A 27268-nucleotide genomic window follows, 5' to 3' on the forward strand; every position below is an offset into this window, starting at 1 on the left:
CCTAATATCTAACAAATTCCATAACAAAACCTAATATCTATCAATTCCACCTCAAAACCTAATACACACAATCTAGCAAAGGAATGGGATGAGAATATATAAGTATAAAATATATAGATGAGCAGTGACAGAGCGGCCAAGATGCAATAGATAGTAAAGAATAGATAGTGAAGGATATAGTATACAGTATATACTGTACATATGAGATGAGTAATGCCAGATATGTAAACATTATTAAAGTGGCATTATTAAAGTGACTCGTGTTCCATTTATTAAAGTGGCACATTGGCATGGGAAACATGTTTACATTGCAAGTGAAATTAACAATAAACAAAAGTGAGAAGACACAAAACAATATCAGCAATTTTATTTTTGAAACGAACAGTAAACATTGCACTCACAAAGGATGGAAAAAACAACATACATTTCAAGTGTTATATTATCAGCTCTCCGTCTGTCTTTCTCTCTATGTGGGATGAGAGGCGCGAGAAAGCAGCTCATTGATGGAAGGGAGAGGTGGAGAAGTGTTCGGATTGGAGGTGGGGCTACATGTTGAAATCAATTAGCCACAAAGAAAATGAGTCGCCACACAAATCACGGAAAAAATAGCAGCTTCATACTCAATTAACACATAGTAGTAGAGTGTGTCACGCCTGCTCCCGCTCCCTGGCGCTCGAGGGCGCCAGGCTGCCCATCATCACATACACACCTGTCACCATCGTTACGCGCATCAGTGCTTCTTTGGACTCACCTGGAATCCATTACTTAGTTGATTGCCCCTACTGTATCTGTCTGTTCCTCAGTTTGATCCCCGTGTCAGCATTAATCTGTTTTATGGCTGGGATCCGCGTACAGGGATCAACATCAGGGGACATCTCAGAGTGATAACTAAAAAGACAACGTCGTAACATTAAACATTCTTGAAAATGCAAGTGTCTTACACCCTGTCTTACACCCAATCTTGGTAATCAAACTACGTTTTCCAATTTAAAATAGTTATTACAGAGAACAAATACCATGCTTTTGTTTGAGAAGAGCAATCAACAACAGAAACATTTTCCGCCATGACAGTTTTTACACATTCACATCTGAAGGTAAAATGATGACTTACATTCTGATATCTTGCTCTTATTTCTCTTCCTGAGGGTCCCAGTGATCAAATGAAGTGCCGTTTTCTTTGATAAAATCCATTTTTAGCCTAAATCTAAATATTTTGTTACCCGTTTGTGCCGTGAATTCCATCTCTATCAATTTTGTACGGAGCATTCGATGTAATTACACACAGTAAACCATCGTTTATCTAGTCATGGTTGGTTTTAGTGCATTCCTCTGGATGTTTGCAACACAGCCAAACCTCATTGTTTTTTTGCGGGGAGTATTGACCGAAGTGAGCTGATTTGAAGACAATGATAAATGACTACCTGACGCACCAATCATTTTAGCGAAGCTTCGTTGATTGACTGTATTTCTGCCCAATGACCACTGATCTTCTTGAAATCTAGCTGGGTAGATAGCCAATGAGCTGAGGTAAACGCCAGTATGTAATGGTTTTGGGTTGGACCACCATTCCTTGTTTGTAAATGCACGCGTAACGAACTCCATTCTCGCCTTGACTATCAGAGGAGTTGCTGTGACGCTTGTTACGCACAGCAGTATTTTGGAAAGTTGCATTTTCAACGATTTCATTGAAGACATCATGGCGAATAAATCAGGAAAAGCGAAGTCTAAGTATACAGATTTGCACCAGATTATAGAGGAGATTGATCGGGAAAGTGAGACAGATTTTTTTTGTTTGAGGAATCTTTGAGTGTTATGATTCAAACGAACTGAGGAGCTGTTTCTGCAAGGACAGGACGTACTTCTGGACGGGTAAGTGCTAATGCCGTTTTATGAAATATAAAAATATACAGTGGGGCAAAAAAGTATTTAGTCAGCCACCAATTGTGCAAGTTCTCCCACTTAAAAAGATGAGAGGCCTGTAATATATTTTGCAATTTGCAATGAAGTGTGTGTGTGTGTGTGTGTGTGTTGGTTTGTGTGTGTATATATGTATGTGTGTATACATACATATATATATATATATATATATATATATATATATATATATATATATATATATATATATATATATATATAATGTCAGATATATATATTTTCCATGTTTTTATTCAAATGGATGGAGTAGAACAGCAAACACACACATGGCCACTGCGCCTGCTACTCCTCTCCATTTCTATATGAAATAGCCATTGGGTGCTGATCGGGGGAGGGCAGGCCCACAACAATGGCCGGAATTGAATGGAACAGCACTTCACCTTAGTGACTGTTCCCTCTGCTCTATACAATACTTATCTGTTTATTTTATGTGATGATAAAAGGCTCATACAATACAAATATTTTTTATGTTTTCTTTCACAGTGATAGCGACTCCGACTGGGAGCCCCCGGTGCCAAGCTGCCCCCTCTACTCCTGCCTCCAGTGGTGTTCATATGCCACAGTTCATTACTGGATGCATGACTGTGCCTCAGGGCCAAAAGGGCACAGCATGGAGGCGTTGTTGTGTTCTGTGTCGCATGACCTGCACCACTTGTTCAGTTTGCCTCTGCTTTACATCATAAAGAGACTGCTATGGGACATGGCACAGGCAGTAACATATTGTGTAGAGGACTTCCAAAGGGTGTACTGTTTTTAAAAAATATTTATTTTCTAATATAAAAAAAAACATTTTTATTTTTTGTGTGTTAGAATTGCTTTTTGATATGTTGTATATAGTTATTTGCACTGCTGTATATAGTTATAGGTCATTTCACCAATTCGGCCACTTGGGTACATTTGGGCAACTTGTGTGGGACACCTGAGTGACTTCATGCTAAATGTCATGTAGCTCACCCATTCCTGAAGTTATCAGTCTGAAACTTTGCACACCTACAGTTGCCCTCCTGTGTTATCCATCACAATTATCTCCAGCATCCTATCTGACTGTGTGGCTATTCTAGTACAAAGAGTGAAAGATGATACTACAACAATAAAAAACAGAAAACGTATGCTCTTTCTTTCTCTTTTCTTCCACCAGATCTACTGTGTTATATTCTCCTACATTCAATTAACATTTCCACAAACTTCAGAATGTTTCCATTCAAATGATACCAAGAATATGCATATCCTTGCCTCTGGGGCTGAGCTACAGGCAGTTAGATTAGGGTATGTCTTCAGGTGGACATTGAGAACAAAGGATGCAGCCATAAGAGGTTCATGTTGTTTTGTTTCCCCCGTCCAGACGCTGTCCGTGTTCTGTTTCATGTCCGTTGTTTATTAAATGTTCACTCCCTGTACCTGCTTCTCGTCTCTCAGCGTCTGTCTTCACAGTGTTTATCCAGCACAGGGAGAGAAGACTTTAGAAGAACAGAAATACAGGGACGAGGAGGAAGGGAGTGTGACAGAAAGTGAGCTCGATGGATAGATAAGGTTAGAGGTGGATAATGTCATGCATAAAAACCCTATAGCATCAGGTGCATATGTTAGGGTCATAACAGTCACATACTCAACTACAGCTAGAGAGAGAGAGAGAGAGAGAGAGAGAGAGAGAGACAGCAACACAATTAGACACAACCAAGTCATGAGAAAACAAAAAGATAATTATTTGACACATTGGAGAAAATAAACAGAAAACAGAGCAAACTAGAACACTATTTGGCCCTAAACAGAGAGTACACAGTGGGAGAAGAAATTATTTGAGTGAGCCTAGCCTTGCTATTGAGAAAGGACGCCATGGGTTAGGGTTAGAGGAATAGATACACTATTCCTCTAACCCTTACCCAGATACACTATTCCCCTAACCCAGATACACTATTCCTCTAACCCTAACCCAGATACACTATTCCTCTAACTCTAACCCAGATACACTATTCCTCTAACTCTAACCCAGATACACTATTCCTCTAACCCTAACCCAGATACACCATTCCTCTAACTCTATCCCAGATACACTATTCCCCTAACCCAGATACACTATTCCTCTAACCCTAACCCAGATACACTATTCCTCTCTCTTCGCCTTATCTATATTTCTGATGCCTTCTGCTCCAGTTCCCTCTCCCTCGTCATCTCTCATATTTTATTTATCCTTCTCCTCCCTTCTTTCCTCTTCTCCTCCTCCTAATCAGTGCACATCTCCATCTCTCCACCACTTCACCAGTCCCCTCATCTCCTCCTCCTCTCTGCTCATCTCTCCATGACACATCCCTCCTTTCCTCCTCTCATCTCTCAATCGATACATCCCTCCTCTCCTCCTCCTCTCCTCCTGTCCTCCTCCTCTCCTCTCATCTCTCCATCTCTACATCAAAGGAGGGCAAAATCGATTCCTGGCCAAAAAAAAGAGAAATCATCTAAAACCAGAAACATGTGTGCTTCATCCCTTCATCTCCTCCTCCTTCTCTCCTCCTTTCCTCCTCTCCTCCTCTCCTCCTTTCCTCCTCCTCCCATCCCCCCTGTCCTCCTTCTCTGCTCCTCCTCTCCTGCCTTAAATCCTTTTCTTATTTCTCTCTCTTCTCTACCTCCTCTTTCTTTCTGCCTAATTGTAGTAATAGTGTATTACAAGTGTGTATGTGTGTTTGTGTGTTCAGCTGGAGGAAATAGCATTGATTTCCCCTATACCTTTAGAGGAAGAGGAAGAGGAAGAGAGAGAGAGAGAGAGAGAGAGAGAGAGACAGAGAGAGAGAGAGAGAGTGTGTGTGTTCAGCTGGCGGAAATAGCATTGATTTTCTCCTATATCTTTAGAGGAAGGAGTGTGTGTGTGTGTGTGTGTGTGTGTGTGTGTGTGTGTGTGTGTGTGTGCTCAGTGTGTTTAACAGAGGATGTATTAGTGTTATTAATGAGATTGAGGTGTGTTTGCTGTGTGCTGTGCGTGTATGTACGTGTGTGTACGTGTGTGTGTGCTGTGTCAGATAGTATCAGAGCAGTAATCCATGTCTTGTGAACCCACTGTTGTTTTATTAAACTGAGGACAACCAGTGTTTCGATCAAGATGTCTTTGATAACATAGCTGCTGCTACACAAATTCAATTAATTCTGACTCTCTCTTTCTCTTTGTCTCTCTCTCCATCTCTCTGTCCTTCTCTCTCACTATGACTATCTCCCTCCATCCCCCTATCTACGACTATCTCCCTCCACCCCTCCCTCCCTATCCATGACGATCTCCCTCCACCCCTTCCTCCATCCCTCTCTCCCCCATCTATGACTGTCGCCCGCCCTCATCCCTCCCTCCCCATCTCTGACTATCTCCCTCCATCCATCCCTCCCCCATCTATGACTATCTCCCTCCATCCCTCCCTCCCCCATCTATGACTGTCGCCCGCCCTCATCCCTCCCTCCCCATCTCTGACTATCTCCCTCCATCCCTCCCTCCCCCTTCTGACTATCTCCCTCATAACCCCCCCCTTTATGACTATCTCCCTCCATCCATCCATCCCTCCCACCCTCCCTCCGTCCCTCCCTCCCATCCCTCCCTCCCCTATCTATGACTATCTCCCTCCATCCATCTCTCCCTCCCCCTATCTACAACTCACTGCCTTCTCTGTTCTTTCTCTCTCTCTTCTACCTCTCCCATATCCCTCACATGTTCCCCTCCTAAAATGAAATGATCTCTTTCCTCTCTCTCCTGTCAGGTTGTGTATGTGTGGCTGGTTGGAGCTCTCCTCCCCTGACCTATGGACTGTATCTGCTACAACCCCCCGCTCCCCATTTTAGTTCAGTTTAGTTTAGTAGAATCCCCATTGCAGCAGCTACTCTTCATCAGGTCCACATAAAACGTAGAAATACGTGACAACGTACAGAACAGTTATAGACAAGAACAACATAAGATATTACATTATATTATATATTGGGAGTTATACAGTGCCTTGCGAAAGTATTCGGCCCCCTTGAACTTTGCGACCTTTTGCCACATTTCAGGCTTCAAACATAAATATATAAAACTGAATTTTTTGTGAAGAATCAACAACAAGTGGGACACAATCATGAAGTGGAACGACATTAATTGGATATTTCAAACTTTTTTAACAAATCAAAAATTGAAAAATTGGGCGTGCAAAATTATTCAGCCCCCTTAAGTTAATACTTTGTAGCGCCACCTTTTGCTGCGATTACAGCTGTAAGTCGCTTGGGGTATGTCTCTATCAGTTTTGCACATCGAGAGACTGACATTTTTTACCATTCCTCCTTGCAAAACAGCTCGAGCTCAGTGATGTTGGATGGAGAGCATTTGTGAACAGCAGTTTTCAGTTCTTTCCACAGATTCTTGATTGGATTCAGGTCTGGACTTTGACTTGGTCATTTTAACACCTGGATATGTTTATTTTTGAACCATTCTATTGTAGATTTTGCTTTATGTTTTGGATCATTGTCTTGTTGGAAGACAAATCTCCGTCCCAGTCTCAGGTCTTTTGCAGACTCCATCAGGTTTTCTTCAGGAATGGTCCTGTATTTGGCTCCATCCATCTTCCCATCAATTTTAACCATCTTCCCTGTCCCTGCTGAAGAAAAGCAGGCCCAAACCATGATGCTGCCACCACCATGTTTGACAGTGGGGATGGTGTGTTCAGGGTGATGCTTTTACGCCAAACATAACGTTTTGCATTGTTGCCAAAAAGTTCAATTTTGGTTTCATCTGACCAGAGCACCTTCTTCCACATGTTTGGTGTGTCTCCCAGGTGGCTTGTGGCAAACTTTAAACGACACTTTTTATGGATATCTTTAAGAAATGGCTTTCTTCTTGCCACTCTTCCATAAAGGCCAGATTTGTGCAATATACGACTGATTGTTGTCCTATGGACAGAGTCTCCCACCTCAGCAGTAGATCTCTGCAGTTCATCCAGAGTGATCATGGGCCTCTTGGCTGGATCTCTGATCAGTCTTCTCCTTGTATGAGCTGAAAGTTTAGAGGGACGGCCAGGTCTTGGTAGATTTGCAGTGGTCTGATACTCCTTCCATTTCAATATTTTCGCTTGCACAGTGCTCCTTGGGATGTTTAAAGCTTGGGAAATATTTTTGTATCCAAATCCGGCTTTAAACTTCTTCACAACAGTATCTCGGACCTGCCTGGTGTGTTCCTTGTTCTTCATGATGCTATCTGCGCTTTTAACGGACCTCTGAGACTATCACAGTGCAGGTGCATTTATACGGAGACTTGATTACACACAGGTGGATTGTATTTATCATCATTAGTCATTTAGGTCAACATTGGATCATTCAGAGATCCTCACTGAACTTCTGGAGAGTTTGCTGCACTGAAAGTAAAGGGGCTGAATAATTTTGCACGCCCAATTTTTCAGTTTTTGATTTGTTAAAAAAGCTTGAAATATCCAATAAATGTCGTTCCACTTCATGATTGTGTCCCACTTGTTGTTGATTCTTCACAAAAAATACAGTTTTATATCTTTATGTTTGAAGCCTGAAATGTGGCAAAAGGTCGCAAAGTTCAAGGGGGCCGAATACTTTCGCAAGGCACTGTATATTGGAAAAACACCAAAATAAATACTGTTTACACACTATTCATATATACGTGTTCATATTCTTATAAACAGTACAGTTCAATTAGATATTTTTTAAAGATCAGTGGCTTTTTGCCTGCGCAACTGCAATGTTAATGTCATTATTTTGGGTACTGTGAAGAAACCCATAATGCTGTGTCTGGTGGGGTATGTACGGTGCCTTCGGGAACGTATCCAGACCCCTGGACTGTGAAGAAACCCATAATGCTGTGTCTGGTGGGGTATGTACGGTGCCTTCGGGAACGTATCCAGACCCCTGGACTGTGAAGAAACCCATATTGCTGTGTCTGGTGGGGTATGTACGGTGCCTTCGGGAACGTATCCAGACCCCTGGACTGTGAAGAAACCCATATTGCTGTGTCTGGTGGGGTATGTACGGTGCCTTCGGGAACGTATCCAGACCCCTGGACTGTGAAGAAACCCATAATGCTGTGTCTGGTGGGGTATGTACGGTGCCTTCGGGAACGTATCCAGACCCCTGGACTGTGAAGAAACCCATATTGCTGTGTCTGGTGGGGTATGTACGGTGCCTTCGGGAACGTATCCAGACCCCTGGACTGTGAAGAAACCCATATTGCTGTGTCTGGTGGGGTATGTACGGTGCCTTCGGGAACGTATCCAGACCCCTGGACTGTGAAGAAACCCATAATGCTGTGTCTGGTGGGGTATGTACGGTGCCTTCGGGAACGTATCCAGACCCCTGGACTGTGAAGAAACCCATATTGCTGTGTCTGGTGGGGTATGTACGGTGCCTTCGGGAACGTATCCAGACCCCTGGACTGTGAAGAAACCCATAATGCTGTGTCTGGTGGGGTATGTACGGTGCCTTCGTGAAAGTTTCCAGACCCTTTGACTTTTTCCACATTTTGTTACGTTCCCATCCTTGCTCTAAAATGTATTGAATAAAAAATGTCCTCAGCAATCTACACACAATGCCCCATAATGACAAATTGAAAACAGGTTTTTAGAATTGTTTGCAAATGCATTCAAAATTTAAAACAGAAAAACATTATTTACATAAGTATTCAGACCCTTTGCTATGTGACTTGAAATTGAGCTCAGGTCCATCTTGGTTTCCATTGATCATCCTTAAGATGTTTCTACAACTTGATTGGAGTCCACCTGTGGTAAATTCAATGGATTGGACATGATTTGGAAAGCCACAAACCTGTCTATCTAAGTTCCCACAGTTGGCAGTTCATGTCAGAGCAAAAACCAAGCCATGAGGTCAAAGGAATGGTCCGTAGAGCTCCGATGCAGGATTGTGTTGCGGCACAGCACTGGGGAAGGGTACCAAGACATTTTTGCAGCATTGAATGTTGACAAGAACACATTTTTAAATGGAAGAAGTTTGGAAACAGCAAGACTCTTCCTAGAGCTGGCTGCCCTGCCAAACTGAGCAATCAGGGAGAAGGGGCTTGGTCATGGAGGAAACCTGGCACCATCCTTATGGTGAAGCATGGTGGTGGCAGCATCGTGCTGTGGGGATCAAATCAAAACAAATCAAATTTATTTATATAGCCCTTCGTACATCAGCTGATATCTCAAAGTGCTGTACAGAAACCCAGCCTAAAACCCCAAACAGCAAACAATGCAGGTGTAAAAGCACGGTGGCTAGGAAAAACTCCCTAGAAAGGCCAAAACCTAGGAAGAAACCTAGAGAGGAACCAGGCTATGTGGGGTGGCCAGTCCTCTTCTGGCTGTGCCGGGTAGAGATTATAACAGAACATGACCAAGATGTTCAAATGTTCATAAATGACCAGCATGGTCGAATAATAATAAGGCAGAACAGTTGAAACTGGAGCAGCAGCACAGTCAGGTGGACTGAGGACAGCAAGGAGTCATCATGTCAGGTAGTCCTGGGGCACGGTCCTAGGGCTCAGGTCCTCTGAGAGAGAGAAAGAAAGAGAGAATTAGAGAGAGCATATGTGGGGTGGCCAGTCCTCTTCTGGCTGTGCCGGGTGGAGATTATAACAGAACGTGGCCAAGATGTTCAAATGTTCATAAATGACCAGCATGGTTGAATAATAGTAAGGCAGAACAGTTGAAACTGGAGCAGCAGCATGGCCAGGTGGACTGGGGACAGCAAGGAGTCATCATGTCAGGGATGTTTTTCAGCAGCAGCGACTGGGAGATAGGATCGAGGCGGAGCAAGGTACAGAGGGATTATTGATGAAAACATGCTCCAGAGAGCTCAGGATCTCAATTCACCTTCCAGTTCACCTTCCAAAAGGACAACCACCCTAAGTACACAGCCAAGACCATGCATAAGTGGCTTCGTGGACAAGTCTCTGAATGTCCTTGAGTGTCCCAGCCGGAGTCCGGACTTGAACCCGATTGAACATCTTTGGAGAGACCTGAAGATAGCTGTGCAGCATCGCTGCCCATTCAACCTGACAGAGTTTGAGAGGATCTAGTTTGATAGTTTCAAGTTCCGTTGTGAACAGTTGTGAAGAGGGCACGACAACACCTTTTCCCGATTAGGAGACTGAAAAGACTTGTCATGGGTCCCCAGATCCTCAAAAGGTTCTACAGCTGCACCATCGAGAGCATCCTGACCGGTTGCATCACCGACTGTGTCATGACGTTGCCCTCTTTGGGTACAGCGAGCACCATCCCCCTCTCTCTGCACCATACCCCTCTCTCTCTCTCCTACACCCAGGCTGCTGTTAGGCAGGTCATAAATTCCTGGAGGAGATTCTTCCTCATGGCCAGACAGTATAGAGAGAGAGTGAGATTCATAGAGAGAACAAAGGAACTTCTTCCACAACTGAACTATATTCATGTTCTGGAGAATGTATAAACGGTGGGTGAAGTAGTCAGCTATGAACTGGTCCGTTTGGTACAATTCTTTGAAACTCCTGAGAGACATTACAGCCACATTACCATAACCCTGTTTATACAAGAGTCTCAGTTGTGTGGCTTTCATCTAATTGTTGTATTAAATGAATGAGTAAAGATGAAACTATTTGTGAAATGATGTAATGAGATTTTAAACTGTTTAATGAAGGAAACTCCAATTCCCTTTGGAGTTTAACTAAATCATAGGCCCGCCACATGAGCACAGACATTGATCTGGCGTCATGGGACAGGCCCTTTCTGCTCTTCCGAATATAACCCCCACCTTGGGAATTTATCTTCAGACCACGCTTCTCTCAATTACGAGAGGGCTAAGGTTTGAGTAAAGACCATGCTTCTCTCAATTACGAACCGACAGAATAAGAACAAATCTTTGATACTAATTACTAGTCTGCAGCTAGGAATTCGGTATCATTGAACATGAAGAACGACAACCGCTGAAACATCTATTCTATAACAACATTGCGGAATGTTACTCTGAACTATCCATTGTAACCACGACAGAGAGAGAGAGGGCGGACAAACTCTCCAACGGAAACAAACTTTCCAAAAGATATCACGACGGAACACTGAGCGTAAATGTATATATTGATTGCAATTATTACAGAATGAGTGAGCGTTCATGTGCAAAGGATTAGCATTTCAATTGTTATAATTATCAACTTTGTAGTGACTTTTATCTCAGTCGACCCCCACTTCCCTTGTCCACCAAGCCGCCATGCCGGTTTAGCCCACTAGGGCACATTCCCCTATCATTTCCTTGTAACCATATCTACTTGTTTGTTTATGCATTTCTGTGATTATTTAGTTAGTTAATATATAACTGATTTAACTTCTTGACGCTACCCATCCCATTAGCGGGATCATTTTCGTCAGCAACTGCTGAATAGCATAGCGCCACAGTCAAATAATATTACAAAAAAATATTCATATTCATGAAATCACAATATTGCAAAACACAGTTTAGCCTTTTGTTAAAACCTGTTAGGGATGATGCGAATTTTCGCAGCTTTTTGTAAAAAATCGTGCAACATTTCAACGTCCTGCTACTCATGCCGGGAATATAGTATATGCATATGATAAGTATGTGTGTATAGACAACACCCTGAAGTCTCTAAAACTGGTTAAATCATGTCTGTGGCTATAACAGAACGTGTTTAAGAGTAAAAATCCCAGGGAAAACTGTTCACCAAAAACACAAAAAAAAGATTCATCCGCCAGTCAATGAATTGTCTAAGGTGACAGACAAAAAACGAGGTCCCCATTACAATGCCTACAGCTTCCACACGATGTCGCCAGTACTGGCATTTTATGGCTGCTTTATCCTTGTTTAGATGACGTATAGGCACTTCCTGTCTTGGGGCTTACCGCAGGATGTTATGAAAGTGAAAACATGGAGGTTGATTTCAAGACTTGCTGCTATCGAATACAGATCGCCCCGTGATCAATTTGATAGATTATTAACGTTTATTAATACTTAAAGTTGGTTTAGAAAAGTAGTTTGAAGTGATTTGCAAAAGTTTATAGGCAACTTTTGTAATTTTAAAAAGTGACGTTGCGTCTTGTAAAGCGGAATTTTCCTGGATCAGACCGGCCTTCATGAAATGACATTTTGGGTATACAATGACGGATTTAATTGGGAAAAAGACCCAATTGTGATGTTTATGGGACATATAGGAGTGCCAACAGAGAAGCTCGTCAAAGGTAATGAATGTTTTATATTTTATCTCTGCGTTTTGTGTAGTGCCGGCTACCACAAAATCTGTTGTTTAGGTGACGTTCTGGTATTTTGGGGGGTGCATGCTATCAGATAATAGCTTCTCATGCTTTCGCCGAAAAGCATTTTGCAAATCTGACTCGGTGGCTAGATTCACAACGAGTGTAGCTTTAATTCAGTACCTTGCATGTGTGTTTTAATGAAAGTTTGGGTTTTATCGAAAACTATAGGTGGCGCTCTGAAATTTCCGCTGATTGATGTTCCTGCACTGGAACTACATTCTGCATCATCCCTAAGAGGTTTTAATCCACCTGTCGTCTCAGATTTTGAAAGCAATCCAAGCGTTTATGTAAGTTTATCGATAGCAAAGCAAAACCTTATGCACACTAAGCATTAAGTAGCTAGGTCACGAAAATCAGAAAAGCAATCAAATTAATCGTTTACCTTTGATGATCTTCGGATGTTTTCACTCACGAGACTCCCAGTTACACAACAAATGTTCCTTTTGTTCCATAAAGACTATTTTAATACCCAAAATACCTCAGTTTGTTTGACGCGTTATGTTCAGAAATCCACAGGAAATAGCGGTCACCACAACGCAGACGAAAATTCCAAATAATATCCATAATGTCCACAGAAACATGTCAAACGTTTTTTATAATCAATCCTCAGGTTGTTTAAAAAAAAATATTCGATAATATATCAACCTGGTGTGTAGGTTTTTCAATAACACCGAGAGAAACAATGGCCGCTTTACTCTGTAGCACAAAACTCACTCTGAGAGCCCCCACCTATCCACTTACGCAATGTGATCTTTCACGCTCATTTTTCAAAATAAAAGCCTGAAACTATGTCTAAAAACTGTTGACACCTTAGGGAAGCCATAGAAAAGGGAATCTGGTTGATATCCCTTTAAATGAAGGATAGGCATGCATAGGAACAGAGAGGTTTCAATATAAGAGGCACTTCCTGATTGGATTTTCCCCAGGTTTTCGCCTGCAATATCAGTTATGTTATACCCACAGACAATATTTTTACAGTTTTGGAAACTTGTGTGTTGAGTGTTTTCTATCCTAATCTGAATTATATGCATATTCTAGTTTCTGGGGCTGAGAAATAGGCCGTTTCAAATGAGGACGTTTTTTTGCCAAAAACAAAAAATACTGCCCCCTACACGCAAAAGGTTAAGACAATTGATGTATGGATGACTCATAGTGAAGACTGGTTTCGTGCAGATAACCAACCATTTCCGACATTTGGAATGAGACTATCGTGAGATAAAGAATCATTCTAAGACTAATTGATCAGATATTAAAATATCTGAAAGTTATATTAGGAAAATTATAACTTTGTAATCTGAATATTTTCCTTGGTTCCCCGACTTCCTAGTTAATTACAGTTACATGATTAAGTTAGTTTAATCACGTAATAATAATTACAGAGAATTTATGTAAATAAGTCTTCAGTTTAATGATGCCAAAGACACAACAACTGGTATGGAAACTGCTCTGCAGTTCTGCTCTGACTGTAAGGCGCTGGAGAGTACGGCCCAGTACATCACTGGGGCCAAGCTTCATGACATCCAGGACCTATATACTAGCTGGTGTCAGAAGAAGGCCCAAAAAATTGTCACTGACTCCAGGCACCTAAGTCATATACTTTTTTTCTCTGCTACCGCATGGCAAGCGGTGCCAAAACTGCAAGTCTAGGACCAAAAGTCTCCCAAGCCATAAGACTGATGAACAATTAATCAAATGGCCTCCCGGACAATTTACACTGACCCACCCCCCTCTTTGTTTTTACACTGCTACTGTTGCTCGCTGTTTATTATCTAGTCACTTTACAAATGACCTCGACTAACCTGTACCACCGCACATTGACTCGGTACTGTTCAAATCAAATCACATTTTATTTGTCACATGCCCCGAATACAACAGTGAAATGCTTACTTCCAAGCCCCTAACCAACAATGCAGTTTTTAGAAAATCCCTAAAATAAGTAAGAGATGAGAACAACAAATAATTAAGAGCAGCAGCAAATAACAATAGCGGGGCTATATACAGGGGCTATCGGTCCAGTGTCAATGTGCGGGGGCACCAGTGTTGAGGTAATTTAGGTAATTATGTTCACATAGGTAGAGTTATTAAAGTGGCTATGCATAGATAATAACAGAGAGTAGCAGCAGCGTGGGGGGGGATCAATGCAAATAGTCTGGGTAGCCATTTGATTAGCTGTTTAGGAGTCTTATGGCTTGGGGATAGAAGCTGTTTAGAAGACTTGGACCTAGACTTGGCGCTCCGGTACCACTTGCCCTGCGGTAGCAGAGAGAACAATCTATGACTAGGGTGGCTGGAGCCTTTGTAGGGCCTTCCACTGACACCAGTCCTGGATGGTAGGAAGCTTGGCCCCGGTGATGTACTGGGCCATACGCACTGCCCCCTCCAGTGCCTTGCGGTCGGAGGTCGAGCAGTTGACAAACCAGGCCGTGATGCAGCCCGTCAGGATGCTCTCGTTGGGGCAGCTATAAAACCTTTTGAGGATCTCAGGACCCATGCCAAATCTTTTCAGTCTCCTGGGGGGGAATAGGTTTTGTTGTGCCCTCTTCACGACTGTGTGTGTGTTTGGACATGATGTGGACTCCAAGGAACTTGAAGCTCTCATCCTACTCCACTACAGCCTCGTCGATGAGAATGGGTGCGTGCTTCGTCCTTTTCCTGTAGTCCACAATCATCTCCTTTGTCTTGATCACATTGAGGGAGAGGTTGTTGTCCTTGCACCACACTGCCAGGTCTCTGACCTCCTCCCTATAGGCTGTCTCATCGTTGTCAGTGATCAGGCTCCTCTCTGACCTTCTTCCTATAGGTTTTCTCATCGTTGTCAGTGATCAGGCTCCTCTCTGACCTTCTTCCTATAGGTTTTCTCATCACTGTTGTGTCATCAGCAAATGTAATGATGGTGTTGGAGTCGTGCCTGGCCATGCAGTCATGAGTGAACAGGGTCCCAGGATCCTTAGCTTAGTGATGAGCTTTGAGAGCACTATGGTGTTAAACGCTGAACTGTAGTCAATGAATAGCATTCTCACATAGTTGTTCCTTTTGTCCAGGTGGGAAAAGGCAGTGTTATGTGCATTAGAGTTTGCATCATCTGTGGATCTGTTGGGGCGGTATGCAAATTGGAGTGGGTCTAGGTTTTCTGGGATAATGGTGTTGATCTGAGCCATGACCAGACTTTCAAAGCATTTCATGGTTACAGATGTGAGTGCTATGGGTCGGTAGTCATTTAGGCAGGTCACCTTAGTGTCCTTGGGTACAGGAACTATGGTGGTCTGCTTGAAATATGTTGGTATTACAGACTCAGACAGGGAGAGGTTGAAAATATCAGTGAAGACACTTTCCAGTTGGTCAGCGCATGCTCGGAGTACACGTCCCGGTAATCCTTCTGGCCCTGTGGCCTTGTGAATGTTGACCAGTTTAAAGGTCTTGCAGAGAGCATGATCACACAATTGTCCGGAACAGCTGATGCTCTCATTCATGTTTCAGTGTTACTTGCCTCGAAGCGAGCAAAGAAGTTATTTAGCTCGTCTGGTAGCCTCGTGTCATTGGGCAGCTCTCGGCTGTGCTTCCCAGTATAGTCTGTAATAGTTTGCAAGCCCTGCCACATCCGACGAGCATCGGAGCCGGTGTAGTATGATTCGATCTCAGTCCTGTATTGACGCTTTGCCTGTTTGACAGTTCGTCAGTTACCCCCTGTATATAGCCTCATTAATTGCTATGTAAATATCTTGTGTTACTTATTTGATATTTTTAAACTTTTAGTTCACTTAGTAAATATTTTTTTAAACTCTACTTCTTGAACTGCATTGTTGGTTAAGGGCTTGTAAGTAAGCATTTCACGTTAAGGTCTACACCTGATGTATTTGGCACATCTGACAAATACAATTTGATCAAATGTAATTTTAGCACTTGGTGAACTATAGCAACACATATTCTCCAGATACTGACAGTTAGCACTTGGTGGCCTATAGCAGCACCCTAATAGAAGAGGCTTCACATGAGGCAGGTGTACCTGTGTACCTCACGACGCCAGGACAGCGGAGTCAATCACCACCTTCCGGAGACACCTGAAACCCCACCTCTTTAAGGAATACCTAGGATAGGATAAAGTAATCCTTCTCCCCCTCCCCCCCCCCCCCTTAAAAGACCTAGATGCACTATTGTAAAGTGGCTGTTCCACTGGATGTCATAAGGTGAAAGCACCAATTTGTAAGTCGCTCTGGATAAGAGCGTCTGCTAAATGACTTAAATGTAAATGTAAATGGATGTGAAACGGCTAGCTTAGTTAGCGGTGGTGCGCGCTAAATAGCGTTTCAATCTGTGACGTCACTTGCTCTGAGACCTTGAAATAGTAGTTCCCCTTGCTCTGCAAGGGCCGCGGCTTTTGTGGAGCGATGGGTAACGATGCTTCGTGGGTGACTGTTGTTGATGTGTGCAGAGGGTCCCTGGTTTGCGCCCGGGTATGGGCGAGGGGACGGTCTAAAGTTATACTGTTACACCTGCAACCACAGCACTTCTACTTAATTTGTCCTGAGATCCTCTCTGAGCTTTACAGGAATATGGCTCTGAATATACACAACAACACCTCTTTACTTATCTCTCTCTCTCTCTCTCTCTCTTCCTCTTTCAGGTTGTGGTGGTGTAGGTGTCCTCCTTGTCCTATGTGGGTGGTTGGAGCTCTCCTCTCCCTGTCCCAGAGACTGTATCTGCTACACCTCTCCTAGCACCGTGTCCTGTCAGGCCCATAACTTTCTGTCTGTCCCAGAGGAGATCCCAGCCCAGAGCGAGAGGGTCTTCCTACAGGTAAGAGCCAGTAGATTACTCAGCCTCCTGTAGTCCAGAAAATTAAAAGCCTTTGTATTTTTTTTTTTGGGGGGGGGGGGGGATATTTTATGCACATTTATGCAAATGTATTTAGTTATAGTTTACAAAACTGTTAAATAATTTGATAACCTGTATATTTTAAAGTTGGTTTTGTAGCTTAATTGAGTGCCTTGAACTTATTTTTGGAATAGTTTTGTCCGAACCATATATTTAGATACTGAATATTGTTTTCATTCTAGTCATTAATTTACATAGCATTATTGAAATATTCCCCATGTAATGGTAATAATACACATTGTATTATGTTAGATAGAGCATTGATTCCGCCTGCACTTATCTGTCTTGTATCTCGCAAAGGGTCATGGTGATAGATCAAAGAAGTCCGGCTACAACGTGCTGTCTAAAATGAGAAAATATTACCTAGGTGACATTGTCTGTCTAACCCATTTCTGCCTCAAAAACTGTCTGAATTTATCTAAGCTAAAACAATACGTGTAAATAATGTTGATGTTTTTGTCGTGAGGACGTTTTGTGATTCACAGAGCAGTATTTCTGTTTGACAACAGGCACGAAAGCTAACATAAATGTGTCCAATATTAGCTTGCTAGCTGAGCCAGTCACTGAAAGGATGCTGCTAACCAACCAGCTACCTACTTAGTGCTGCACACACAATATTGGATGCTTCCTACAAAAGTTAGCTAGCAAACTACTAGTAGTGCTAAAGCTAACATTTTTTGTTTTAACGAAGCAGCTGTTCTGCCACGAGTCATTGTAGTAGTCTCACTGAGGATTTATACTATACAAGCAGCACTCGACAAGCCACGCTAGTCTCACCCTCATGTGGGTGCTAACAAGCTAGCAAACAAGCTAAGTAGTGCTATGTATCAACAGCCATTGTTAGCCAATCCAGTACTGGTATGAAGCTATGGTGAGCTTCGATTGGTCACGTGTCACGATATCGCATTCAGCTTTCTTCAAATTTAGTCCCACCCTGTTCAACTTCTCTCACTTTCCTTCCATTGAAAGTTGAATGTCTTTTGATATTTCACTATGCGATGCCTTCCTAGTAGAAACGGGTCATCAGGTTACTCAGCTGACACAATGATGCAAAGATACAAGTTAGTGATGGCTGAGAAACATGCTGACTTGTGGACTGAATATCTGATAACAGTCCACTCTGGTTTGGTCTAATAATAACAACTTCCAATGTTCCAATCAGTCAATACCAGTTTCCAAAGAGCACCTGATCTGCCACACCCAGACCCTAAGCATCCTTTGTTATTCTCTTTCCTTCCTCCATTCTTCCAGAACAACAAGATCCAGCGTCTCCTGCGAGGCCACTTCAGCCCCACCACGGCCATGCTGTGGCTTTACTCCAACAACATCTCCTATATCCAGGCCTCCACCTTTCACGGCTTTGCCCGCCTGGAGGAGCTGGACCTGGGGGACAACCGTCACCTGAGGGCCCTGGCTTCAGATACCTTCCAGGGGCTAGGCCGGCTACACGCCCTGCACCTCTACCACTGTGGTCTTCTCAGCCTGCCATCTGGGATATTCGAGGGGCTCAGCAGCCTGCAGTACCTCTATCTACAGGTAGGGGAATAGAATAGAAATTGTAGTTATATTAGATAACTAGCTACACACATCATGGGTACAGTGAGAAGCCAGCATGTGTAGGCAACAATAATGTGGTGAACACAAGCCTCCCTGATCTCACGTCCTTCTCACAGAGTTGTATATTTGACTTATAGGCCTACAGATATTAGATCTTAATTTGAGTTAAGTTTCGTTGCAGGAGTAAGATAATCCTGCAGCAGGAAGCTTTGATATTCACAAAAAAGTGAAAATTTGTTTTGATAGGCTACAGTAGAGTATACTTTAGGTGTGAGATCTAGTGATAGAAATATAACTGCGGGTTTTCAGTCAATTTATGTTACTACTAGTGAACTTTCGATTTTCCAGCCTATTCTAAAATGGATTAAATTAGGTTCCCTTTTCCACGCATCAATCTACACACAATACCCCATAACGACAAAGCAAAAACAAGTTTGTAGAAATTTTTGCAAATTTGCACATTTACATAAGTATTCAGACCCTTTACTCAGTACTTTGTTGAAACACCTTTGGCATCAATCACAGCTTTGAGTCTTCTTGGGTATGACGCTACAAGCTTGGCACACCTGTATTTGGGGAGTTTCTCTCATTCTTCTCTGCAGATCCTCTCAAGCTCTGTAAGGTTGGATGGGGAGCGATGCTCCACAGCTATTTTCAGGTCTCTCCAGAGATGTTCGATAAGGTTCAAGTCCAGACTCTTGCTGGGCCACTCAAGGACATTCAGAGGCTTGTCACGAAGCCACTCATGCGTTGTCTTGGCAGTGTGCTTAGAGTTGTTGTCCTATTGGAAGGCGAACCTTAGCCCCAGTCTGAGGTCCTGAGCACTCTGGAGCAGGTTTTCCTCAAAGGTTTCTCTGTACTTTGCTCCGTTCATCTTTCCCTCGATCCTGACTAGTCTTCCAGTCTCTGCAATTGAAAAACATCCCCACCACATGATGCTGCCACCACCATGCGTCACCATAGGGATGGTAGCAGGTTTCCTCCAGACATGATGCTGCCACCACCATGCGTCACCATAGGGATGGTAGCAGGTTTCATCCAGACATGATGCTGCCACCACCATGCGTCACCATAGGGATGGTAGCAGGTTTCCTCCAGACATGATGCTGCCACCACCATGCGTCACCATAGCGATGGTAGCAGGTTTCCTCCAGACATGATGCTGCCACCACCATGCGTCACCATAGCGATGGTAGCAGGTTTCCTCCAGACATGATGCTGCCACCACCATGCGTCACCATAGGGATGGTAGCAGGTTTCCTCCAGACATGATGCTGCCACCACCATGCGTCACCATAGCGATGGTAGCAGGTTTCCTCCAGACATGATGCTGCCACCACCATGCGTCACCATAGGGATGGTAGCAGGTTTCCTCCAGACATGATGCTGCCACCACCATGCGTCACCATAGCGATGGTAGCAGGTTTCCTCCAGACATGATGCTGCCACCACCATGCGTCACCATAGCGATGGTAGCAGGTTTCCTCCAGACATGATGCTGCCACCACCATGCGTCACCATAGGGATGGTAGCAGGTTTCCTCCAGACATGATGCTGCCACCACCATGCGTCACCATAGGGATGGTAGCAGGTTTCCTCCAGACATGATGCTGCCACCACCATGCGTCACCATAGGGATGGTAGCAGGTTTCCTCCAGACATGATGCTGCCACCACCATGCGTCACCATAGGGATGGTAGCAGGTTTCCTCCAGACATGATGCTGCCACCACCATGCGTCACCATAGGGATGGTAGCAGGTTTCCTCCAGACATGATGCTGCCACCACCATGCGTCACCATAGGGATGGTAGCAGGTTTCCTCCAGACATGATGCTGCCACCACCATGCGTCACCATAGGGATGGTAGCAGGTTTCCTCCAGACAGGACGTTTGGTGTTCAGGCCAAAGAGTTTAATCTTGGTTTCATCAGACCAGATAATCTTATTTCTCATGGTCTGAGAGTCCTTTGGGTGCCTTTTGGGAAACTCCAAGCGAGCTGTCATGTGCAGAGATGGTTGTCCTTCTTGAAGGTTCTCACATCTCCACAGAGGACGTCTGGAGCTTTTTCAGAATGACCATCGAGTTCTTGGTTATCTCCCTGACGAAGGCCCTTTTCCAATGACTGCTCAGTTTGGCCGGGCAGCCAGCTCTAGGAAGAGTCTTGGTGGTTCCAAAATTCTTCCATTGAAGAAGGATGGAGGCCACTGTGTTGTTGGGGACCTTCAATACTGCAGAAATGTTTTGGTTCCCTTCCCCAGATCTGTGTCTCGACACAATCTTGCCTCGGAGCTCTACGGACAATTCCTTTAACCTCATGGCTTGGTTTTTGCGCTAACATGCACTGTCAAGTGTGGGACCTTAAATAGACAGGTGTGCCTTTCCAAATCATGTCAAATCAATTGAATTTACCACAGGTGGACTCCAATCAAGTTGTAGAAACATCTCAAGGATGATTCATGGAAACAGGATGCACCTGAGCTCAATTTCGAGTCTCACAGCAAAGGGTCTGAATACTTATGTAAAGAAGGTATTTCTGTTTTTGCTTTATATAAAAACCCTATTTTTGCATTGTTATTACGGGGTATTGTGTGTAGATTGATAAGGGGGGGGGAATGTAATCCATTTTAGAACATGGCTGTAACATAACAAAATGTGGACAATGTCAAGGGGTCTGAATACTTTCCGAATGCACTGTACAGTATATCTCCCAACTTCTCTCTTCCTCCATCTCTCTCCTTCATTATCTGCCTCTCTCCCTCTATCCACTCTCCCCCCTCTTCTCCCCCTCCCCAGGACAACCAGTTGGAGTTCCTGGAGGATGATCTGTTTGTTGACCTGCTGAACCTCAGCCACCTCTTCCTCCATGGCAACAGGCTATGGTCTCTCCACCAGAACACCTTCAGGTGAGACACACCTTTTTGATCGATTGATTGATTTAGCAGTGCTACATCTCCCAAAAGATCACCCTATGGATTGACTGCTGTCCCTCCAGGGGTCTGGGGGTGCTGGACCGTCTCTTGCTGCACCAGAACCGTCTGCAGTGGGTCCACCGTCTGGCCTTCCACGACCTGCATCGCCTCACCACCCTCTACCTGTTCAACAACTCTCTGACTGAGCTGTCTGGGGCCTGCCTGGCTCTGTTGCCTGCTCTAGAGTACCTCAGACTCAACGACAACCTTTGGGAGTGTGACTGCAAGGTCGGGACACAGTTCAAACACATCTCAAAACACAAACCTCAAAACACACCTTCAAAAGACAAACCTCAAAACACACCTTCAAAAGACAAACCTCAAAACACACCTTCAAAAGACAAACCTCAAAACACACCTTCAAAACACACCTTCAAAAGACAAACCTCAAAACACACCTTCAAAAGACAAACCTCAAAACACACCTTCAAATCACACCTTCAAAAGACAAACCTCAAAACACACCCTCAAAAGACAAAGCTCAAAACACACCTTCAAAAGACAAACCTCAAAACACACCTTCAAAACACACCTTCAAAAAACATACATCCAACACCACACACCTCTTTCAGCTAGCCTTCCGCTCGAGCCAAATGTTCATTTAGGCCCGGTTTCACGCTTCACATTTAAAGGTGATTTTCAATTGAGTTGAATGCGATCTCTGAACAGAGAAACATTGCCTTGAAAAGGTGCATTATTACCAATACTCTACAACATGCCTCGGATTGAATCCCGAACTAAGCGAACATTTATATTGACATCAGTGCATGACTAAGCAAAATTTGGCGAAGCTAGGATTTTCTCCAAAGGTGCACTGCACTATTAACAATGTGCCTATGAATCCCAGGATTAATGCAATGTGTCCTTGGGAGTTATGAAAGGCATCTCATATCAATGTATTACTATTCTTATCATCCAGGCCCTGCCGCTGTGGGATTGGCTGCGAAGGTTCCGGGGCTCCACGTCGTCTCTGGGTTGCGTCTCTCCTCCAGAGCTTCAGGGCCGGGACCTGAAGGAGCTGAGGAAAGAGGAACTACCCAGCTGTTCAGCAGGAGAAGAAACCCAGGGAGGAGGTGTCATAGGCGGGGACGCCGAGCTGGGGGAGTCCCTGAAGAAAGAGGAGGACCATCGACTCCATCACAGGAACCACAGGCACCGCCATAACCACCACCAGCACCCACACCTCCCACACGGGGATCAGCACAATGGGGACCTGTCCCCCTCGCCCCTACCCCTGCCCAGGCCGCCCAAGGGGAGCCGCAGGAACTGTACCCGCAACAGGGGGCGTAAGGGAAAGGGAGGGGGTCAGGGTGGCTTGAATGAGGTGCAGACACTGAGGGAGGGGGAGGAGAAGGACAACGCCCCTGGAGGGGGTAAACACGACCCATCTGCCCCCACTCGCAGGAGGAACAAGTGTGTCCCTAGGACTTCAGTTGGACCGCCCAGCGGGGTCAAGAGAGCCAATAGTAATGCAGCGTCCCGCTCCGCTGGGACTTTTCTCTGTGTCCTATTGGCTGGCCTGCTGTCACTCACTGCTGTGATCCTCCTCTGAGACTGAAAAGAGGGTGTTTTATATTAACCCCTAAAATACAGTACACACTCCTCTGAATGTCAGACCCACTCTGGCTCCTGCACTGAGGTGTGTGTGTGTGCGTGTGTGTGTGTGTGTGTGTGTGTGTGTGTGTGTGTGTGTGTGTGTGTGTGTGTGTGTGTGTGTGTGTGTGTGTGTGTGTGCGTGTGTTTAAATGTACTCTGTGTACCTGTAACATATGGCAGGGAAGTTCTTTGGGAGTCATAACTGAAACGTAACAGGTTATCTGTCGCTATGATGTCATAAGGGGGAGTATGATGTCATAAGGGGGAGTAACAGTCTGTCACATCCAGAGTTCTGATTGTGTGGTTGATCAAATGAACTGATGATTTAAGAATACACCTACTGCTACAGCCATATCACCTGAAAGGATACCTCAGCACAGACATATGATAAGATGACCCTGACACAGGTTGTTGCCAAACTGTAAAAACATCCTTAAAAACACGAATCCACTGGCTTCTGTAATCCTGTGTTTGTAACCCATGTAAGTACAGTGCAGTTTGTGTGAACAGTCTCCATGTCTGTCTTCCCACTTTAAAACAAGCCAGAAAGAGGAGAGTGAGAATGATGGAATGAGTATATGGAACCCTAGCTGTCCAATGAAGGGTTGAGAGAGTGGAAAAACTGCTGCTTTAGATGCAGTCCTCACTCTGGAGATTTCTGAACTAAATGATGGACCTGAAAGACTGAAAATGAAACACTCGGATTCTACTGAACTGCTGCTATGTCTGAGGAGAGAGAGCTCCTCAGACATTCTGGAACCTTCAATGTTCTGAAATCTTCATGGTTCTGGAACCTTTTTCAATGTTCTGAAAATCTTCATGGTTCTGGAACCTTTTTCAATGTTCTGAAACCTTCATGGTTCTGGAGTCTTCTTCGGGATCTGGAACACACAAAAACATGTAATGGAGAGGTGATACAGGGACAGAGGTGACAGAGCGCCCCCAGCGCTTCTTGAGGACTGGAGAGGTAATAACACCTTCCCAGCCGAGCACAGTCCTACACTCGGGGCTCCATTCAATCCGTCCAGCTGATATTCAGCGCTATATTTCGATTTAAGTTTAAAGGCAATGTTAATGCATTTGTGTAGACTGTATTCATGGTAAACACTGCATATGTTGTCTCAATCAGAAATGTCTTTACATTTCAAGCGTGCTATAGCGCTGAACTACAGCGATACAGATTGAATTGAGACATCACCTACAGTACCTAGCTGTCCCCACACTGACTGACCTCCCCTGTAGTAGTTTTCCATAACCCTGGTCCTGGGGAGATACAACCCTGGTCCTGGGGAGATACAACCCTGGTCCTGGAGAGCTACAAACCTGGTCCTGGGGAGATACAACCCTGGTCCTGGGGAGATACAACCCTGGTCCTGGGGAGATACAACCCTGGTCCTGGAGAGCTACAACCCTGATCCTGGGGAGATACAACCCTGGTCCTGGGGAGATACAACCCTTGTCCTGGAGAGCTACAACTCTGATCCTGGGGAGATACAACCCTGGTCCTGGGGAGATACAACCCTGGTCCTGGGGAGATACAACCCTGGTCCTGGGGAGATACAACCCTGGTCCTGGAGAGCTACAACCCTGATCCTGGGGAGATACAACCCTGGTCTGGGGAGATACAACCCTTGTCCTGGAGAGCTACAACTCTGATCCTGGGGAGATACAACCCTGGTCCTGGGGAGATACAACTCTGGTCCTGATGAGATACAACTCTGATCCTGGGGAGATACAACCCTGGTCCTGGGGAGATACAACTCTGCTCCTGGGGAGATACAACCCTGGTCCTGGGGAGATATAAATGGTATAGGTCTTTGTTCTAGCCCAGCACAAACAAACCTAATTAAACGAATCCTGTATTTCTCAATCTATTCCTGAGGGACTAACAGGGAGTGCCTGGAATGAAACTGTACACCCCCTGCTGAGAGTCTAGGACTTGGGTTGGTGGCGGCTGCAGGAGACATATTTGTACAGCTGTGAAACCTTGAGATGATGCTGTAAAATGACAGTTGTGTCCTTTCGTTCATGTGAGGTTGAATTTTGTAACCACAGAGAAACTGGCACAGTCCTGTCTGTCTGTCTGTCTGTCTGTCTGTCTGTCTGTCTGTCTGTCTGTCTGTCTGTCTGTCTGTCTGTCTGTCTGTCTGTCTGTCCCTCCAACACTCCCTCTGTGCCACCAACACTCCCTCTGTCCCACCAACACTCCCTCTGTCCCACCAACACTCCCTCTGTCCCACCAACACTCCCTCTGTCCCACCAACACTCCCTCTGTCCCACCAACACTCCTTCCCTCTGTCCCACCAACACTCCTTCCCTCTGTCCCACCAACACTACCTCTGTCCCACCAACACTCCCTCTGTCCCACCAACACTCCCTCTGTCCCACCAACACTCCTTCCCTCTGTCCCACCAACACTCCTTCCCTCTGTCCCACCAACACTCCTTCCCTCTTTCCCACCAACACTCCTTCCCTCATTCCTTCCCTCATTCCTTCCCTCATTCCCTCCCTCATTTCCTCCCTCATTTCCTCCCTCATTTCCTCCCTCATTTCCTCCCACTGTCTGACCCTGATGTTTTGTATGTGGTTATAGAATTACACCAGACTCAAAAGTTGTTTATAAACTACATTAAAAATAAGTGTCCTCATATCACTGAGGTGGACTATTTGTGTGTGTGTGTGTGTGTGTGTGTGTGTGTGTGTGTGTGTGTGTGTGTGTGTGTGTGTGTGTGTGTGTGTGTGTGTGTGTGTGTGTGTGTGTGTGTGTGTGTGTGTGTGTGTGTGTGTGTGTGTGTGTGTGTGTGTGTGTGTGTGTGTGATTTCTGTTTTATTTAATTTTGGACTTACAGAAAGAAGACAAGACTGAGTGATAAGTTAAAGAGGACATTGAGGCAGGAGCAGAATTTAGGATAGAGTCTGAAATGTAATGAGATAAGGGAAATAACAAAGCTGAATATGCAGACAGAGATAAACACACACACACTCACAGGATAATTGTTTACCTCCTTCATGGCCTAGTTCTTTGCAGAAAAGCAGTGTGGGCTTGTCTTATTAACGATCCACTTGTCATGTGCCTCTCTCTCGCTAGTTACATGGAGGGAGGGAGAGATGTATAAGCAGATGGATGCAGGCCGGAGGAAGAAAATGACATGTCTGAAATAGCCGTAGTTGAGTGAATATTTATATGCACATGTTCTACTCCACAGGCAAAGAGGCCAAATACATCTCTATGTGTGTCCCTTAGGAGCAGAGAGAGAGGGAGAGGGGAGAGAGAGAGAGAGAGAGAGAGAGAGAGAGAGAGAGAGAGAGAGAGAGAGAGAGAGAGAGAGAGACCAATGTTCCATTAGGACTCAGGATAAAATAAAAGTTAGAGAAAGCGAGAGAAAGAGAGAAACAGAGAGAGAGAGAGAGAGAGACCAATGTTCCATTAGGACGCAGGATAAAATAGAAGTTAGAGAAAGCGAGAGAGAGAGAGAAACAGAGAGAGAGAAACATCAAGAAGAAGCTTGAAGACATGGGAGAAGTCATCTGGAATATATATATATATGCTTATCCCTCTCCTCTCCCAAGGGACTGCTAAAATTAAACACACACACAGACACAAAACACTTGAAATACGCGAGCGCTCAGCCACCCAGCCCCAGGTCCGAGAATTAGCATACTATTCAATGGTGAAGTGGGAGACATAGAGTACCAGTCAAACGTTTGGACACACCTACTCATTCAAGGGTTTTTCTTTATTTTTAATATTTTCTACATTGAAGAATAACAGTGAAGACATAAAAAAAAAACAATTCAATAACACAAATGGAATCATGTAGTAACCAAAAAAAAGTGTTGAACAAATCAAAATAGATTTTAGATTCTTCAAAGTAGCCACCCTTTGCCTTGATGACAGCTTTGCACACTCTTGACATTCTTTAAACCAGTTTCACCTGGAATGTGGAATGCTTTTCCAACAGTCTTGAAGGAGTTCCCACATAAGCTGAGCATTTGATGGCTGATTTTCCTTCACTCTGCGGTACAACTCATCCCAAACCATCTCAATTGGGTCGTGGTCGGGTGATTGTGGAGGCCAGGTCATCTGA

General features: G+C 44.4%; 1 protein-coding gene across 1 annotated transcript; it reads left to right on the forward strand.

Moving 5' to 3' along the window:
• Positions 1-16799: 16799 nt before the first annotated feature.
• Positions 16800-25821, forward strand: LOC115117164 (reticulon-4 receptor-like 1; the record flags this gene model as incomplete). The annotated part of the gene is made up of 5 exons (XM_029645629.2): positions 16800-16979; positions 18309-18593; positions 21409-21518; positions 21608-21812; positions 22504-25821. Coding segments are annotated over 5 exons (1413 nt in total), but the record flags the coding sequence as incomplete, so codon positions are not given.
• Positions 25822-27268: the final 1447 nt, after the last annotated feature.

The sequence above is a fragment of the Oncorhynchus nerka genome, linkage group LG19 (genome assembly GCF_034236695.1).
Source record: "Oncorhynchus nerka isolate Pitt River linkage group LG19, Oner_Uvic_2.0, whole genome shotgun sequence".
NCBI lineage: Eukaryota > Metazoa > Chordata > Actinopteri > Salmoniformes > Salmonidae > Oncorhynchus > Oncorhynchus nerka.